The sequence below is a fragment of the Dipodomys merriami genome, unplaced genomic scaffold (genome assembly GCF_024711535.1).
Source record: "Dipodomys merriami isolate MVZ:Mamm:240054 unplaced genomic scaffold, mDipMer1.0.p SCAF_3, whole genome shotgun sequence".
NCBI lineage: Eukaryota > Metazoa > Chordata > Mammalia > Rodentia > Heteromyidae > Dipodomys > Dipodomys merriami.
In genome coordinates, this window is record NW_027204492.1 from 11,129,889 (window position 1) to 11,149,131 (window position 19,243).

Genomic DNA, 19,243 nt, shown 5'->3' on the forward strand with positions numbered 1-19,243 from the left:
CCTCTCCCTTGAATCTTCTTTTCTTTCTGTATTTCCTATTTCAGTGAATGACAAGACCCACCCAGGCATGTTAACCAGACATCTGCAAGACATCTTTAATAAATACTTACATCTAATTACTTACCAGTTCTTCCATTTTTACCTCTTAAATAACTTTGGCCCTTCTTTGGCACAAATCATTATCTTTCACCTGGATTATAGCAATAGCCTCCCAAATGGACTACCTGCCACTAGTCTTATTCCCTCCAACTTCATCTTTCACAAAGCTTTGAGAATGCTTTTTTCAAGATGCAATTCCATTCCTATGGTCTCTTCCTACATAAAACCTTCCCAAGGACTTCCCATTATTTTAAAGGATAAACAGCTTTCTCTGGCCTACAGGACCCTGCACAGTCTGGCACCTGCCTCCATCTCCAGTTCCAAACACTCCCTCTTGCACAGGCTTTCTTTATTTCCTTACATAGTCTGTTCTCCCTCCTACCATGGAGACTGTTCTCTGGACCTAGAAAAGCCCCCTTTAATCTATTTACCTGTAGATGCCTAGTTGTTGCTGTTATTATTATTTGGGGCAATACTATAATTTTGAACTTATGGTTTTGCTCTTGCTTGGCAGGCACACTAACACTTGAACTTTATTTCCAGCTCCTTTCTCTTTTATTATTTTTCAAGTAGGCTTTCCCTCTTTGCACAGGGCCAGACTATTACTACCTTGCCAGTAGCTGGGTGACAGATACACACCAACATGCCCAGCTTCATTGTTTGAGATGAGTCGTTGCCTGGGTCTCCCTTGAGCTAAAGTCTTCCTAATCTCCACCTTGGGGTTAATCAATGCAAGCTGCAAACTTTTTTTGATGTTATTGTCCCTGTAAGCTTCCAGCTACATGAAGGCAGGAGCTTTTCTCCATTTTGTTCAAAGGCAGATCCCTAGAAACTAGACGACAATAGTGCAAGGGCTGACATAGGTGTATTTCAATAAACCCGTTTAAGTAAAGTATTTTATCCAACTTGGGATGAAAACTAAGCCTGAATTTTCTTTAACTAACTACTGTGTGGATTGCTTTTGTTTTAATGAAAATTAACATTCACCTTGCTACTAGAATGTGTTTTGTCTGTATTTGTGTCTGAAATATTTACAACATGTGATTCATTTAAATTAGTGGCTAATTTTTATGTTGCTTTCAATTTAATTTCTTTTCCTAGGTCACTGTAGATACACCAACAAGCCCAGTTACCAGTGGCCTTCCACTTTTCTTTGTTATAACTGTTACAGCCATCAAGCAGGTAAATTTCTTACTTGTACTTACATCTTCATTCTAATACAAGCTGGTTTTGAATTGTGTTGACTAAGGCTGTTTTTCATATTTGTCTACTGTGGGTAATATCCTTGGTGGGTTTAGTTTTAAATGTGGTTCCCATTGCAAATCTATTAAAATGATAGTAAGGCACATCTTTATTTTATTTTTTCCTCCTCTGTGTTTCTGTGTGGGACATAAAGAGTAGGTAGGAGGTGCAGCTCAGATGGGAAATGGGAAGTAGATTTTTATTGTGCACTAATTATTCCAGTGTGTTAGGTCTAACTAAAAATTTCTCATTCCAGTAGATTTTTTTTCTTGTGCTTGCCTATAGCACAGAATCAGGACCACAGATATTTTAATTATCTTTCCTAATGCTACTGAAGGAGGTGGTGGGCAAAGGGACTTTTATTACTATTTCTTACCAGATCTGAACTGCTGCAGACTGAGACGGATGTCTTTGAAGTATTTTGAACATTTTGTAAGCCAGTACCTTTGTAAACTTCCAGATGAAACCGAAAATGTAAACAGGAAACTGGAGGGGCCACAGGGTGGGGTAACATATTTATCACATATTGAGACAGTCCCTAGATCTGATTATTTTTGAACAGACTTTTAGATATTCTTTTATTATCAAAGGGCCTTTTCAAAGTACCCCATGGTAGCTTGCTGAATACAGGCTTGAGTGAACACTTTTGGAAATAAGGTTACCTTTCTGCTTGGGGTTATCTGGTCTTCTATCTTGCCTACCAGGAACTGTAAGAATATTTTATCAAGTGTTCTGTTGCTAAATAAAGACTTTTGGAATGTTCTTTCCCTGAGGCTGTAGGGTTTATTTTCTTTAATATCATAAAATTACCAGTTCCAAGAATAGCATGCACAGTTTACAAAGGCTTTTACGGATTCATTCTTCCCCCAATAGTAGTTAATATTTGGCCCTTCTTAGCCACCTTCACAGAATGTAACCTATGAAGCATTGTCATGAGGAGCATCAAAATAGGAATGGATATAGCACTGGGGGTAGCTAGTGATCAAGAAATTTTCTTAGACTATTGCATTTTAAAAGGCATAGACCTTTTTATAACAAAATAAAGAAAGCAAATGGGTACAAATAAAGAAGAGGAGTTCATGCTTAAACAAATGTATACCTTCCTCCCCTCATTGCACCTGTCCTGGGGCTTGAACTCTGGGGACTATGCACTATTAATAAGCTTTCCTGGTCAAGGTTAGTTCTCTACCAATTGAACCACTGCTCTACTTCTTGCCTTTTGGTAGTTAATGGTAGATAAAAGGCGCATGAGCCTGGGTGCCAGTGGCTCATGCCTATAATCCTAGCTGGTCAGGAAGTTGAGATCTGAGGTTTGTGGTTCAAAGCCAGCCAGGCATAAAAGTCCATGAGACTCTTATCTCTAATAAACTACTCAGAAAAAGCTGGAAGTGGATCTATGGTTCAAGTGATAGAGTGCTAATACCTTGAGCACAAAAAGGCTTAGGGACAGTGCTTAACCCCCTGTGTTCAAGCCCCAGGACTGGCCAAAAAAAAAAATTCTTACGGGCTTCCTGCCCTGGATGGCTTTGAACCACCATCCTCAGATCCTGGCCTCCTGACTAGCCAGAATTACAGCCATGAGCTACGAGCACCCAACTTTTAATCACCAGTTTATCTTATTTTTTTTTAACCACCAGGTCAGTGGAGATTAGCTGTTTATCTGTACAATGTTTTATAAATTCTTCACCAAAAAATCCTACTTTTTTTCTATTTTCTATACATAAAGAGAAATATTTCCTTAGAAATGATCAGGCCAACAATCTATAAACATACAGAACAATAAATTTCAGTGATTAGTTTTATGGGAAAATAAAAGCTCAGTACAATTCTTTTACAAATTGAATAAAGCAGTGAGCATTAATAGTAACTTAGAAAAGTGGAGAATTAGAAAAATAAATCATAGTGTTTCACAGATGAAGAATAAATATTTAGACTAATGCCTGTGTTTTATTAATATTTAATTGAGGAGTCTTTTAAAACAATATAGGTCATTACTTGTAGAATATTTTGAAACAGTTGCCTGAATTTACTCTTAAAAGATAATATTATAAAGATTTGCTATATAGGGTTATAGAAGTTTTTTTAACAGCTTTATTTCATTATCTGAGCTTGATAATACAGTGATTTTTAAAATAATTATAGGGATATGAAGATTGGCTTCGACACAGAGCTGACAATGAAGTCAACAAAAGCACTGTTTACATTATTGAAAATGCAAAGCGAGTGAGAAAAGAAAGTGAAAAGATTAAGGTACTGTCTTTACTCTTTTTTAATTGTGGTAGAAATGTACAATTTAAAATATAACATGTTGGGGCTGGGAAGGTGGCTCAGTGGTAGAGTGCTTGCCTTGCATGCATGAGGCTCTGGGTTCGATTCCTCAGCACCACATAAGCAGAAAAAGCTGGAAGTGGGGCTTTGGCTCAAGTGGTAGGGCACTAGCCTTGAGCTGAAGAGCTGAGGGACAGTGCTCAGGCCCAGAGTTCAGGCCCCATGACTGACAAAAAAACAAAAACAAATAAAATATAACGTCATTTAGTATATTCACAGTGTTGTACACCTATCAGCATGAGTATTTTCAGCACCCAGAAGGAAACACTGCACCAATGAAATGAGTCACCTTAAATTACTTTCTGTACCCAAGCCCTGGTAACACTAACTTGCTTTCCCTCTCTATGATGTACATAAATGGAACCATATACTATATGACTTCTGTGTCTTGCTTTTTTTTTTTTTTAACTGAGAATGTTTCCAAGATTCATCTGTTAATTCCTTTTGGAGGCTTGAGTAATTTTCCATTTTATGGATATTTCACATTTTATTTACTTGCTAGCTAATGAATATTTGAGTTGTTTCTACTTAGGACCCGTATGTGTGATGCTGCTATGAACATTTTATTTGAACTTCTATTTTCAATGTGGTAGGGAACATACATATGCTAGGTAGAGAATTACTAGGTCTTATGGTAATTCTGTGGCTAACTTTTTAAAGAACCACCACATTTTTCCACATTGGCTGCATAATTTACATTCTCCAAGCAATGTATAAGAGTTTGGGGCTTGAACTCAGGAGGCCCACACATACACTCACATGACTTTTTCCTCTTGTGGCTAGTACTCTATCACTTCACACTGCCACTTCTGGCTTTTTGATGAGTTTCAGAGTTTTGTGTTTGGACTGGCTTTGAACCATGGTATTGAGATCTCAGCCTTCTGATTAATGGGGATTGCATGTGTGAGCCACCAGTGCCTGGCCAAGGTACTAATTTTTAGTACATCGGGCAATTCATGTTTTAGTCAAATTATTTGCTATTTCTACTAGGTAAGACCCTCCCCCCCCCCCCCGTTAAATAACATTTTAGAATTTCCATATCAGACATTTTGTTTCCCAGGAGATTTTTTAAAAAATTAATACATTACTTTTTAGGACAGTTATAGCTTCATAGCACAGTTTAACAGAAGATACAGTAAGGACTTATTTACTCACTGCCATGTCACACATGCTCCATCAGTGTCATGACTGAGTCATAATATTCATTCCTTTAATTTTCTTGGTGTAGTTGTACAAATGGGTTTCATTTCAACATGTCAATTTTTGAGCACATCTTGTGACACTTGTTCTTTACCTCACTCCTTTACTTTCCCTTTTGCTTCTGGGTAAATCTGAAATCCCCTAATGTAATGATTTGGCTTTTGCTGTTTTACCATTTACTGTTTGGTAAATGTGAGGACCTTTATATTTTGTGTTGAGGGGGGGAGAAGTGCTCTTTTGTCATTTACTCAACAGTGCTCATAACTCATTTTCTGAGCTCTAATGAATATTTCATCTTCTAAGATGTTAGAAGGAGAAAAAAATGTCACTTTTTCTGCATATGAAGCATGGATTGTGGTTTTATCATAAGCAACATTAAGTTTATGTAATTGAGGAAGAAAGATAACAAGGAAATAGTATTTGCAAATTAAAGTTTAATTGTTGATGCTGTTGCTCTTGGCTACCAATTAAAATTGGCAAGTAAAATAGTTCCTAAATAGGTCTTAAATCTTTGTCTTTACTTATCAAATCATACTGCAAAAGAGGACTGGCATATCATATATTAGTTCAGCATTTCACAGCCAATTTGTCCATGTCAGTATGCCATATGTTGACATCCTCTTTTTTTTTTTTTGTCGGTTGTGGGGCTTGAACTCTGGGCCTGGGCGCTGTCCTTCAGCTCTTCAGCTCAAGGCGAGCGCTCTACCACTTGAGCTACAGCGCCACTTCCGGTTTTCTGGTGGTTTATTGGAGATAGGAGTCTCACGGTCTCTCCTGCCCGGGCTGGCTTTGAACCGCGATCCTTAGATCTCAGCCTCCTGAGTAGCTAGGATTACAGGCATGAGCCACCAGTGGGTCGGCTTTTACCATCGGCACCCATCTCTAGCGAAGGTTTTGTGCCTGAAGTAGTTGTACAAAAAATCGTATTTATCATTTTCTCTGTGTAGTATGCTATGAAAAATGTTGGGAAGGACCCTGCCTGGGAGATTTCTTAATATTCCTCCCCAAGGTGTCTAAATATTCACATTGAGATTAGAGTTACATAATATTAATAAAATTACAGGGGCTGGGAAGGTGGCTCAGTGGTAGAGCGCTTGCCTTGCATGCATGCAGCCCTGGGTTCGATTCCTCAGCACCACATAAGCAAAAAATAAAATAAAATAAAATAAAATTACAGTTAGCCTCAATCAGATTGTTAATATGTGCCAAGAGCTTTGATTACTGCTTTCTTTGTATCATCATTTCATAGATACATCAATCTTCTGAGATAGTTGGAATCATCTAGGACACTTACTCTGACGTTAAATAGTTAAGTGACAGAAAAGTCCAAACTCTGTTAACTTATGATTTGTTTCCTGCCTTGGACTAAATTATTCATGCTTTATTTTCAGTTTTTTCTTCTTCTTGAGATCTGGATACTTGATGATAAATTATTTCTCATTGTTACATTCATTCATATGATAACAAATTAATTTTTGGAAAATTGACCTATATAAAGTGTTTTTTTTTCTTCAGAAGTAGTATGGGGAAAAGTTGATGAATAAATTTTTGCAGGGTTTTTTTTTTTTTTTGGGTTGTGGGGCCTGAACTTGGGCACTGTCCCTCAGCTCTTCAGCTCAAGGCTATCACTCTACCATTTGAGCCACAGTGCCACTTCTAGCTTTTTCTGCTTATGTGGTGCTGAGGAATTTAACCCAGGGCCTCATGCATGGGATGGGAGGCAAGCACTCAACCACTGAGCCAACTTGCTAGCCCCTGATGACTCTAAATTAACTTTTTAAAAAAATTACTTTAAAGAAGAAATTGTCACTCAGCAGTCATAGCTGTTATCTTACTGCAGGCAAAGTTGGTAGAAATATGCATGATGCAAAGTGAGATTGTGGTTTCTAAGTGGTTATGAAGTGCCTAAACTCAATACGTGTAGATTTCCTTCCTTCATTCATGTAGTGATTCTGGCCATTGGCTTATAAAACATTGGTGCCAGGAATATAGGGAACACATGGGCATCAGAACTGCTTATTAGGGATAAAGATAAGGACTTATTCTGTGATGCCAAGGAAGAGTTTTGAATGTTGAATAATCTTTCATTACTTTCACATGCTAATATACTCTCAAAACCCCAAAACTGAAAACATCTGTTACTACTGTTTTGACTTTAGTGTGGGGTGTAATGAATTCTTTGTTTGGAATTTAAAGTATTTATATTAATTGTGCTCTTTGTTTTAGGTTGGTGATGTAGTTGAAGTACAAGCAAATGAAACCTTTCCCTGTGATCTGATTCTTTTATCATCCTGTACCACTGATGGAACCTGTTATGTCACTACAGCCAGTCTTGATGGGGAATCCAATTGCAAGGTAGACCAAAACTGGCCTAAATATTTTAAGCTCATGATCGTTAAGTTATACAGTGCTGTTTCCCAATATTCCCTCATTTCCTTGTTTTTCCTAATCAATGTAGAGGCAGGCATCATATAATTATCTTTTTTTTGGGGGGGGAGGTCTGGTTGTAGGGCCTGAACTGTGGGCCTGGGCGCTGTCTCTCAGCTCTTTAGCTCAAGGCTAGCGCTCTACCACTTCAGCCACGGCACCACTTCCGGTTTTTTTCTTTTTGCTTATGTGGTGCTGAGGAATCGAACCCAGGGCCTCATGCATGCAAGGCAAGCGCTCTACCACTGAGCTACCTTCCCAGCCCCATATAATTATTTTTAACTTTTAACTAAATAGTGATCTTGGGGGTATAGGGTGTTGTTGTGTGGGGGAAAACAGCACACACCAAACAAAAGCTACCACAGTTTTAAAGCGCTACTTAAATGTGATATTGACACAATCAATTTAACATTTTACTTAGGCTTTTTGAAATCCTGGGGATTGAACCTCAGGCCCAGCACATGTGAATCAGGGACTATAACTTGGCCCAAGGCTTATTTAAAAATAGGAATAATTGGTAGGCTAAAACAGTATGATTACAGAATGACTATCTACTTTAACCTTGCAGGTTCATTTGTTTTTTATTCTAAAAGTCATGTGGATATGCATATATCATACATATATACACACATTTAAAAAATTACTCCTGGGATATAGGAGACCATACTTGGGGTAATTTTATTTCTTCTTTTGATCCTTTAGAGTGTAGTTTAGCAAATGTTTGTTTCAGTACAACTAGAATTTTGTGTGTGTGTGTGTGTGTGTTGGTCGTGTGGCTTGAACTCTGGGCCTGGGCGCTGTCCCTCAGCTCTTCAGCTCAAGGCGAGCCCTCTACCACTTGAGCTACAGCGCCACTTCCGGTTTTCTGGTGGTTTATTGGAGATAGGAGTCTCACGGTCTCTCCTGCCCGGGCTGGCTTTGAACCGCAATCCTCAGATCTCAGCCTCCTGAGTAGCTAGGATTACAGGCATGAGCCACCAGCGCCCAGCTAACTAGAAATAATTTTAAGAGCGTTAAATTTTTTCAACATAGGTGATAACTTATTTCTCTGGTACATTCTAGCACACTTCTTGCCTCTCATCTAGACCTCCATAGAATGTGAAGATGTGTCTTCTGTGCTGCTTTTAAGCAGTAATTATAAGAATGTTCTCCCCCTGGGTATATCCTTGTAGGGCTTCTCTATTCCCTCTAAAGTTGAGGAATCAGTATGTGAAAGAGCAACTTTATCTGTTCTATATTTTTTGATTCTGTATTTCAAAAATATTGCAAGAGTCATATTTTAGGGGAATGTCAAAATAGCAACAACAAATCTACCTAAATGTTCCCTAATAATGAAAACAAGGTTTAGAGGAAGGAAATTTTTTGTTAGTTTTCTTTTTATATTAATGTGAGATTTTCAAAAATCAATGGATTGATATAAATATAGCTCAGGCAGTTCCATTTTACTCTCCAAGGACTGTGTCAACAGGCCTTCCCTTCTGTGTAAGCAGTGTACTCCTTAAGTCTGCATTAACTTTTGTTTAGATCTTCGTAAATGGGTTCATTGGAGCTTGAGTTTTGGATGAATCAAGTACATAATAAATAATAAAAAATATTTCTCTCTAACAAGATACCTCATTTTCTTACCCCTCCACAAAATGTAGCCATTTGTATATTGGAATTATTAATGATTTTTTGTTACTGTTGGCAAAATTTTTGCAGTTATGACTAAAATTATTCTATTCAGTTCAGGTGTATATATTGGCATTGCTCTACACTACAGTGGGCAAAATAAGAAATCTCAGTTCTGTAAATAGTAAAAGGAATAAATGTATTATATTTTCATGGGGTTTTATATGCATGCTACAAGTACAGTACTGTGAACTCTTAGTACCAAGAAGAGCTTTAGGTTTTTTTTTTTTTATCTTTGAAATCCCTTTACAACAGATTGACTTTTATAATTATTTGTAATATATTTAAGGATACTACCATCCAATGTATTTGGTTAGATATGTACATCAATATTTGTACTAATCTGCTGAAATCTTTTACTTATATATACATATATTTATAGAAGCAGTTGTCTGTACATTTATGAAAAGAAGCACTATTTTTGTATTGGCTTCTTTTGCTTTCATCTAGACACATTATGCAGTACGAGATACCATTGCACTGTGTACAGCTGAATCCATTGAAAACCTCCGAGCAGCAATTGAATGTGAACAGCCTCAACCTGACCTCTACAAGTAAGAATAACCAGCTTTCATTTTACTCCTGTCCGTTGGCTCTTCTTTTTGCCACCAGTGTTGCAAAAGAAACACCCACTACTTACCAGCCTACTCTCATGTATGTTTTTATGAGCTGTTCCTCTTTTTGGCAGGGAAGTGACTCAAATCAGGCTTGTTCACTACCAGCTTAAGAAATCAATTGTAGATTCAGGCATCCCATGGTTTTCTCTATTATTTTTGTTACTTCTAAACTGGATATCTGTCATACTTTTAAAATTATGTTATCCCAAACGGCTGATCTATCAAACTAATGGAATACCCAGAGTTAATTAAAACAAGAATAAGCCCTTTTACACACTATCCAACATTAATGCAAAAAAAAAGGATTGGAGGATGTGCAATTATTAAACACTGCATTCTTTCTTATAGTTATCATAATGAACTGAGGAACTGCAAATAGGTTGTTTCTTCTTCACAATAAATAGTTGATAGAACTGTAAAATGGTATAATTTCTTTTGTTTCACTCTACCCTGGCTCTCTGGAATACATTTGCTAATGACATAAAATATGAATACATAGAACTGGGGCTGGGAAGGTGGTTCAGTGGTAGAGCACTTGCCTTGCATGCCTGAGGCCCTCAGCACCACATAAGAAAAAAGCCGGACGTGGCACTATGGCTCAAGTAGTAGAGCGCTAGCCTTGAACTGAAGAGCTGAGGGACAGCACCCAGGCCCAGAGATCAGGCCCCACGACCGGACCCCCCAAAAAATAAAAATATATATACAACAATATAATATATAAATTTAAGAGTGCTAAATATAAAATATTCATTGTAGATTGTAAAAATTTGGCATTTGATTTTTTAAGACTGGTTAGTTTAGCTGATTAGAGCATGGTACTGACACTATAATAGTTTTTATCCCCATGTGGCCTAATTAATTTCATTCTATTCCACTATTTCAGATGGCATCCTTTGCTCAGACTAACCATCATGGTTTTTTGGGGGGGGTTGTTTGTTCTTTTGGTCAGTCATGAGCCTAGGTGCTCTCCCTGAGCTCTTAAGCTCAAGGCTAGTACTCTACCATTTGTGCCACAGCACCACTTTGGTTGTCTGGTGGTTAATTGGACATAAGATTCTTAGGGACTTTCCCTCTGGGGCTGGCTTTAAACTGCGATCCTCAGATCTCTGCTTCCAGAGTAGCTAGGATTACAGGCGTGAGTCACCAGTGCCCGGCTTAATCATCTTGTTGACGTATACTGTTGGTCATAATGTAGAACCAAGTTGTTGGATGTGGATTCCTCTAAGACCTAACAGGGGAGGAATCTCATTGTGAAAACAATGCCTTCCTTTCTCATCATTCCTTGTTTCCTGTTTTCCTTTTTCTTTTATTTCCATCTTGATCCTATGAACAAGGGCCACAAAGTACAACAGCTATTCTATGTCTTCAAAGAGCTCACAGTGAGCAAAGGAGATAAATACAGGGTAAGCTTACAGATGACAGGCAAATGTGAGTGCACAGTTTATGGAATCAAAGAAATAGGATATGGATAGATGTATCTATAGATAGGTAGATATATCAATAGATAATCAATATATCTACATATATATGTACATATATATCTACATATATAAATCAATAGATATTTATATGGATGTGTGTATATAAATGTATCTATGCTATATATGCATACACACTTTTTTATATTTATAGAAAAACCCCATTCATTTCAGTTATCTTAAATATGAAGGAAAATTTTAGGGCAGACAGACAAGGTTATTTATTATTTATGTCTAATTTCTCTAGACTAGACTGAAGAAGCCCTTTGCCGTATGACTTCAGATTGCCTTGTGCTTCTGTCACCTTAGATGTAATCACTTGCAGTGTATTTGCCTCCTCACTTACCTTTCTTAGAGCAGTCTGTCTGTTTTTGCTTATTACTGGATCTTCATCACAGTACAGTTCCAAGTTCCAGCACAATGAATATATAATTGATGAAGGAGCACACCTTTATATTTTGTGTGAAAATATTTCTGTTTTTGTATAATGACAACACTGTACTACAAATCATAAAACACATCAAATTTTTATTAAAGGGAGTATTAGACCTTTTTATCATGTTATTCAGAAATGCTGTATAGAATAGTAGTGTCAAAGTCATTATTGAGATCAGCTGTAAAATACAGACTGGACAGTTCAAAGATTGTAATCAAGTATTCATTGTGAGGTTAATGCTGTGATTCAAAACGTTGTCCTGAGGCTCACAATACCAATATATCCTGGGAACATGAATCAGAAGCTTAAGAATAGGACCCAGAACTCTGTGGTTTGTTAAGTCCTCCCATCATTCTAATGTATGCTCAAGAACTGAACTAAATCTTTTGAATGTTGTGGTTTTGCACTGTAAACATTTCTTTGCATGAATCTAAAATAAAAATTCCATTGTGCATATAATGGTGTAGAGTGGAATCTTGTGTGCTTGCATAATGCCAAGCTGAACTTCAAAATTACTATAGAATCTTGGTTTACATTATTCTAATCCATAATATTGTGCTGAAGATTAGACTAATATGTTATTGCTCCATCCTAGCTTTCCCTCCAGAAATACCATTTTGTTGTTCATTCAGAATCTTTTTTTTTTTTTTCTGGTCGGTCATGGGGCTTGAACTCTGGGCCTGGGCACTGTCCCTCAGCTCTTTAGCTCAAGGCGAGCGCTCTGCCACTTGAGCTACAGTGCCACTTCCGGTTTTCTGGTGGTTTATTGGAGATAGGAGTCTCACAGTCTTTCCTGCTCAGGCTGGCTTTGAACTGCGATCCTCAGATCTCAGCCTCCTGAGTAGCTAGGATTACAGGAATGAGCCACCGGCGCCAATCTGTTCATTCAGAATTTAATCTTGTCCATTATTTCTTTTGTGAATCAGTCCCATATTGGTGGTATTTGGATTTTACCTACCTATTGAAAACATACTTGCTATTATGTTCTCTTTACAGGTTTGTTGGACGAATCAATATATATAGTGATAGTCTTGAGGCTGTTGCCAGGTTAGTTTTTCTTTTAATCTATCCTTGTGGGAAAAGGGTGGTTTATTCTCATAAAATAACCAAATACCTCATAGAAGAAGATATAAAGATAATAAGTTACTAATCTTGTGGTGGTAGAGTCTTTGTATTAGGGGGTAAGGTAGAAAGGGGATTTTTGAAGTAATACTTAAGGTTTCTAAAAGAGCAGAGCTCTAAATCCTTGATTAATATTGCCAAATCTGATCTAGCCATTGCATTTATTTTCCTTATTTGTGTAGTAAATGACAAGGTTGGAAACATACCCAGAGAACAGTAGTTTAAAGTCATGTAACTGAAGGATTAGGCAGTGGATAAAATTCTGGAAGAAATACCTGGATCTAAGGAAATGAACTCCTACTAATCATTTATATTGAGATAATTCATGCAAAGATGGTTTATTTTGTCATCCAGTTAATCACCCCAACCCTTCCTCTTAACCTTTATAATCACACTTAAAAAGAAGTTAATGAAATTTAGTGTGCCCAATGTTTCCCCAAAAGGAGGATTTATTCTTTATAAAGATGTCATTTTACCCCACCTTGCTATTTACCTTCGTGTGTGTGTGTGTGTGTGTGTGTGTGTGTGTGTGTGTGTGTGTGTGTGTGTGTGTGTGTGTGTGTGTGTGTGTGTGTGTGTGTGTGTGTGTGTGTGTGTGTGTGTGTCCTCATCCTTGTGTCTGCGTGACTATGTGGGCATGTACTCACAAACCTGGGGCTTGCACTCAGCGCCTGGGCACTGTCTTGAAACTTTTTTGCTCAAGGCGAGCGCTCTATCACTTGAACCACAGCTCCAGTTTTGGCTTTTTCTGGTGGCTAATTGGAGACAAGAGTCTCAAGGACTTTCCTGCTTGGGCTAGCTTGAACTATGATCCTCAGATTTCAGCCTCCTGAACAGCTAGGATTACAGGTGTGAGCCACTGGTACAGCCTTTCCAGTCTTTTATCTTTGACCTTAAGTTTCTGCTTCTTACTGCATGCTGCTCTGACCTGTTTTTGTCCTGCTATCCATGATTCACGATCTTTTGATCCCTCTGTGCATTTCTTTACCTCTGCATATTGCTGGCTACTCCTGTACTGTGCTTCCATCTGTGCTGAAATGCAAGTCACTTCAGAGGGAGGGATCATTCAGCTCTCCTGGGGAATAAGCATATGGTAGAAATAGAGATACATTCTGAACCCCTTGGAGATAAATGTGTGTCATGGCAAGACCTGATCTCAGAGTTGATAATGGTATATGTTTGGATAAATGCTGCTCATTTTTTTTTTGTGTAGGTCTTTGGGTCCTGAAAATCTTCTTCTGAAAGGAGCTACACTAAAAAATACCAAGAAAATATATGGTGAACAATATTTAAGATATACTTATGTATTTTGCAAAGCTTGTGCATGTATACTGCATGTTTAAAGGTGACCATGACAGATATAGTATCATTTCTTCTAAATATATTTAAATGTTGGGAATTTATGGATGGTAAGCAGAAATGAAATTGGACAAATACTTCATATAAGTAAAATTAAATCATAAATGACATATTAACTGGAGAGTTAAAAAGGACTTGGAATTGTTTGTAGACTTAGATTTAGAAAACCAAATGGGTAGAGAGTTCTCTTATAATCTAGTTTATATTATATTGTTCTGTTATTCCTTAGGAGTTGCTGTTTACACTGGAATGGAAACCAAAATGGCTTTGAATTACCAAGGAAAATCTCAGAAACGTTCTGCTGTTGAAAAGTTAGTGTGTGCCACAATGGTTTGAAATAGTTCTCTTCCCTCCATTGTTCGAAATAACAACCATAACAGAAAAACTTGTCAATTACATCAGCTACCATTTTGCACACTTGTTTTGGTCCAGAAATTGCTTTCAATGATTTATAGGTCTGATTTGACTTAATCATCTGAACAGCTCTGTGGAGTAATTTATATTAGTCTATCCGCTTTACAAACCAGGAAATGGTCTCAGATATAAGTGACTTACACCAACCTTGAGTATTTCACAGTTGCTTTGCTACTCTCAGTCTTAACCATGTAATATCTGGAGAGTATAGGGAGATAAACTATACTTCTCTAAAGGTTGAGTAGGTGATTGCCTGGATATATATGTACCTTTTTCCTTGCCACTTTACAGAAACCCTACTAAAGCTATGTTTAACTGGCCTACCTTTGTACTTTGGGGACCATTCGTGATTCTGCAGCTATGATAGCTGAGGTGCATATACATAAAAGATTTGTGCTATAGTTGCATATATTACATGTAGAAGGTTTAGATAATTGAACATTTCATATTTGGTTGGTATCCAGTAATTAAATGGTTTTAAAATCCATACTGTCTTACTTTCCAGATCCATTAATGCCTTCCTAATTGTATATTTATTCATCTTACTGACCAAAGCTGCAGTATGCACTACTTTGAAGTATGTGTGGCAAAGTAACCCATACAATGATGAACCTTGGTATAACCAAAAGACTCAGAAAGAGCGGGAGACAATGAAGGTATATTGTTTTCTACTGGAAATTGTAACTCTCAGACTTTGTAGACTAGCTACCCCTTACTGAAGCACTGGCTGAGAGAAATTACATATTTTGTTAGCTTTTGTGTTTTAATTTCAGTTGCTTGGTGGCTCTAAGCCATAAAAAATTTCAGTAAGTTTTAGATTTAATTATTTTCTTAAACTTTGGGCATCTATGCTTATTTTCAACTCTTTAGTTGGAACTTGAAACTATTTGACAAGATCTCTGGCATTTTATTATAAATGAGCTTATGAGATGTCATAGTAGGAACATAATGGCTCTCCAGATATAAATTTTGACCACATACTCATGTGTAAAGGTAGAGGGAGCAGAGAACTTAAAGAAGTGTAAGTATATGGCATACATACATATATATTATATATATATATATATATATATATATATATATATATATTATAGAGAGAACAATGATAAAATTGAGAGCATTCTCGGATATTCTCAGATAATGTGACAGTTTTCACTACAATGTCTTTTAGAAGTTTGTATATAGTAAGAAAAGCATTGGAACAAAGAAAGTTAACCATTTCTTTATATTTATCTGGAGCTTTGTACCTAATTAATATGAATTCTCTTTTTTTATTTTAGGTTTTGAAAATGTTCACCGACTTCCTGTCATTCATGGTCCTATTCAATTTTATCATTCCTGTCTCCATGTATGTCACTGTGGAAATGCAAAAATTCTTAGGTTCTTTCTTCATTACATGGGATAAGGACTTTTTTGATGAAGAAATTAATGAAGGAGCCTTGGTTAACACATCAGACCTTAATGAAGAACTTGGTCAGGTTAGAATATAATTTTGCTTACTATAAGTCAACACATTAAAAATATTTTTATGGTTTATATTTCCAATTTATCACCACTTCATGTTTGGAAATAGGATTCAAAGAACATAATTTTATTGAGACATGTAAGAAAAGGCAATATTTTTGTAGCTATAGCATCATTTCTTTTGCTGGCATTCTTTGAAAAGAATACAGCTTATATATTAAATTTAAATGATAAAAAAATTTTCTCTAAAATTCACCAAATAATGTTTCTAGGTTATGAGTTAATGCTTTGGAACAAGAAATACGAAGTTTTCATGACTGTGTAATTCTTTTTTGATAGAATAGGGAGTAGTAAAAAGAGCTGTTTTTCTAAATGAATGTTGTTCCATAAGCGGAATGCATCAGGCTTGTCCTATGGACATTTTCTTGGTATATTTCTGATCAAATGGCACATGGACCTAGCCTGTCGAATAGTTTACTTCAGTAAAAAATAATTAAATGAAGGTAAAATTGGATGGCATGTATTACTCAAAATGCCTTGTGCTTCATATGTCAATGTAACCAAGAGTGTGATCTTGTTTGTAACCCACGAACACTTATTTTCTAATGGGTTATACTCCAAATACAATTCAAGTCATGACTTCTTAGGTGCTTTTCTCCTTAGTGCTGACAAAGGTTTTCCCTTTGTCTGAATTTACTGTGTCATACAATGATCTTTATAAGCGAAGGGGATTTTTTTGGCTTGCATTTAATTCTCATGATATTTAGAATATCAAGGCTGTGGAAATGTCATTTTTGTGGCTGCGAAATGCAAATTCAGCTAATGAAACTGTGTGGATGAAACAGGGCTTCACACTTGTCTTAAATGGTGCTGATTTGCATCTATACTCCAAAAGTCACTCTCCCTGAGTTTAGCACTCCCGCTGCTACCCCACATTCTATTTCTGCTGTTCTCACAGCCTTTGCCTAAAGCAAAGTACTCTCTTGACAACTACAGTTGAAAGGGCGAAAGGACTTTGCAGATAGATATTTTTTTTAAGACCTGACTCCAGAATACTAGTAGATGAGACCTTTAAGTCTGTATTCCACATAAATATTGGAGACACCTAGAGTAGAATGAGAAATGAATAAGCTAGTGGCTTTTCTCTTAGATATTGTTCCCAGAAGATTCTTTAGTTGGTGAATTGAGCTGCCATAGCTGATTTCCAGCCCAAATTTGCATTCAGAGGACATGGCTGAGTAGAACAATGCTAGTCTGTCAGGTTTTTTTTGCAGACTTGCACGGAAAAAAAAATTGAGTTTACAAACTATCTCTGGTAAACCTTTTCCTGATAGCTGGTTAATAGCTCACTTTGGATGTTGAGTACATGTTCCTGCTCTAGATTCAGTTCCTAGTTGTCTGGATAAACAAGGCTGAGTATAGCTAGCCTAGGACTAACTTTTAACTAATACTGAAAATAAAATACCCATTATTATATAGTTGACACAGTGCTCTCCAGAGAAAGACAGGATGCCTGGTCTGTGTTCCACTTGATAGGACTCAGAATGCTTTGTCTCAGATATCCACTTTAGTTAATTCCATATTACCTATGGGAATACAGTCTTATTCTTAACACACAGACTATATTAAGAATGTAGATAGTAAAGTAGAGCATTGGGTAATGATCTGGTAAATGTGATTATGGAAAAAGAAGTTCTAGTTTTTGTTTCAGCTACCATTCCTTTCTCCAAATGAACTCTGAATTTCTGGCAGAGTTGGCATTTGGCCAAATCACTAACTTAATAGAAGACCACCACTTCAGTTAAATATTTATATATTACCTACTTTTATGTGTAGATACTATCTGAATGGAAAGGCAAAGTAGTACTGAAATCATTTTTAGGTTGTTTAATAAATTCAATGGACCTATACTTCCAAAAATAAGGATATCAATTTTGTCTGATAAGTTATAATTTAAGACTTATAGGGCTTTTTCTGGTTAATTTAAAGCAGTATCAGTTCATTCCCATCAAGATCATGACAAGCATTCACTTAACCTTTTCAAAAAATAACCCATTGGGCTAGGCATAGTGGATCGAACCTTGAATCCTACCTACTTGGAAGGCAGAGATGAAGGTATTACATAAAAAGTTCAGGCATAAAATTTGTAATACTCCATCTTAGTAGGCAGGGTTATGTGCACCTGTGAACAGCTTTGCTACAATAGTAAGACTGTCACCTCAATAACCAACAGAGATATAAGTAGGATTTCAAACTAGGCTGACCCAGGCATTAAATCAAGACACTGTCTTGAAAAAGACACTATCATGAAAAGGAACTTGCAGAGTGCCCAAGTGGTAGAACTCCTGCTTAGCAAGTGTGACGCCCCAAGTTCAAATTCTGGTACTGCACAGTAAAGTACCTAGTAGTATTTAAGCAAAAAAAGGGACAGAAATACATGGTTAGGAACAACGTTTTTATGAAAAGGAAATAGACAGCTAGAAAGTAATGGGGTCTTTTATAATCAAGTACCAATCTTTATATAACCAGAGTTTCAGTCTATCTTGAAAAACTATGGTACTAGTCTCCTTTTTCATATTCCCCTCTCAATCTTGTGACTATGCCTATTGGACTTTATCATCTAAGTATATACTCTTATTCTAGTAATTCAATCCAGTGGTTGTTCATTCAGTTTCTTTATCATGCTAAGTACTAAAGTTATACTTGTAAGCAAGAAACCCTAAACATTTTACTGTCTACTTAAGGAAACACACCAGACTTAATTATAGCAATGTGATCATAAAATAAGGATTATGGGACAATGGAAACCATTTAGTACCGTGTGGTTTTTACCAGGTGAACTGCAATGACAGTATCTATATAGTACCTTAAAGTTTACAGAACATTTATTGAGCTTTGTTTTTAATCTTTTAATCTTTATTGTCTTGTGTAGCAGAGATTATTCTACAACTAAAAAATAAGAAGATATATTACCACCATCACCAAGTTGCTAGGTAGAGCTAAGACTGTTTAGTCCAAATGTTCCTTTAGGCTAAGCTATATGATAAATTTTTTTTTTACCCATTTTGACTTGCAGTTTCATGGGTTCAGCCTATGGTTAAAATCACTTTCTAGCAACGATATCCCTTGGGAGGCATTTTCAGTGATGGACTAGACTAATTATTGATTGATGGGATTGCAGTAATAGACCAGTATATTTCAGTTGTGTATCAAAAGGATGTAATGGACCAGTGTTTATTGGGGTAGGCTGTGATGTCATTAAATATGTATTTGATCTTAGTCCCAGTTTCCAGCCATACATTTTAAAACCTTTGGAAATTTTCATAGAGATAAGAGGTTCTTTTGTTTGCCAATGAGATGATTGGTAGCTTCTGGATAGGGGCTGG

General features: G+C 36.7%; 1 protein-coding gene across 6 annotated transcripts in view; it reads left to right on the forward strand.

Annotated features, from left to right (window-relative positions):
- The window catches only part of Atp11c (ATPase phospholipid transporting 11C), a 150,328-nt gene that overhangs the window by 77,422 nt on the left and 53,663 nt on the right, over nt 1–19,243 (forward strand). For all 6 annotated transcript variants that reach the window (XM_070039630.1, XM_070039629.1, XM_070039628.1 and 3 more), the window contains 9 exons: nt 1,201–1,281; nt 3,484–3,591; nt 7,096–7,224; nt 9,418–9,521; nt 12,495–12,545; nt 13,834–13,898; nt 14,209–14,290; nt 14,899–15,049; nt 15,674–15,871. In XM_070039630.1, coding sequence (XP_069895731.1) covers nt 1,201–1,281; nt 3,484–3,591; nt 7,096–7,224; nt 9,418–9,521; nt 12,495–12,545; nt 13,834–13,898; nt 14,209–14,290; nt 14,899–15,049; nt 15,674–15,871 — 969 coding nt within the window. The remainder of the gene's footprint in view (nt 1–1,200; nt 1,282–3,483; nt 3,592–7,095; nt 7,225–9,417; nt 9,522–12,494; nt 12,546–13,833; nt 13,899–14,208; nt 14,291–14,898; nt 15,050–15,673; nt 15,872–19,243) is intronic.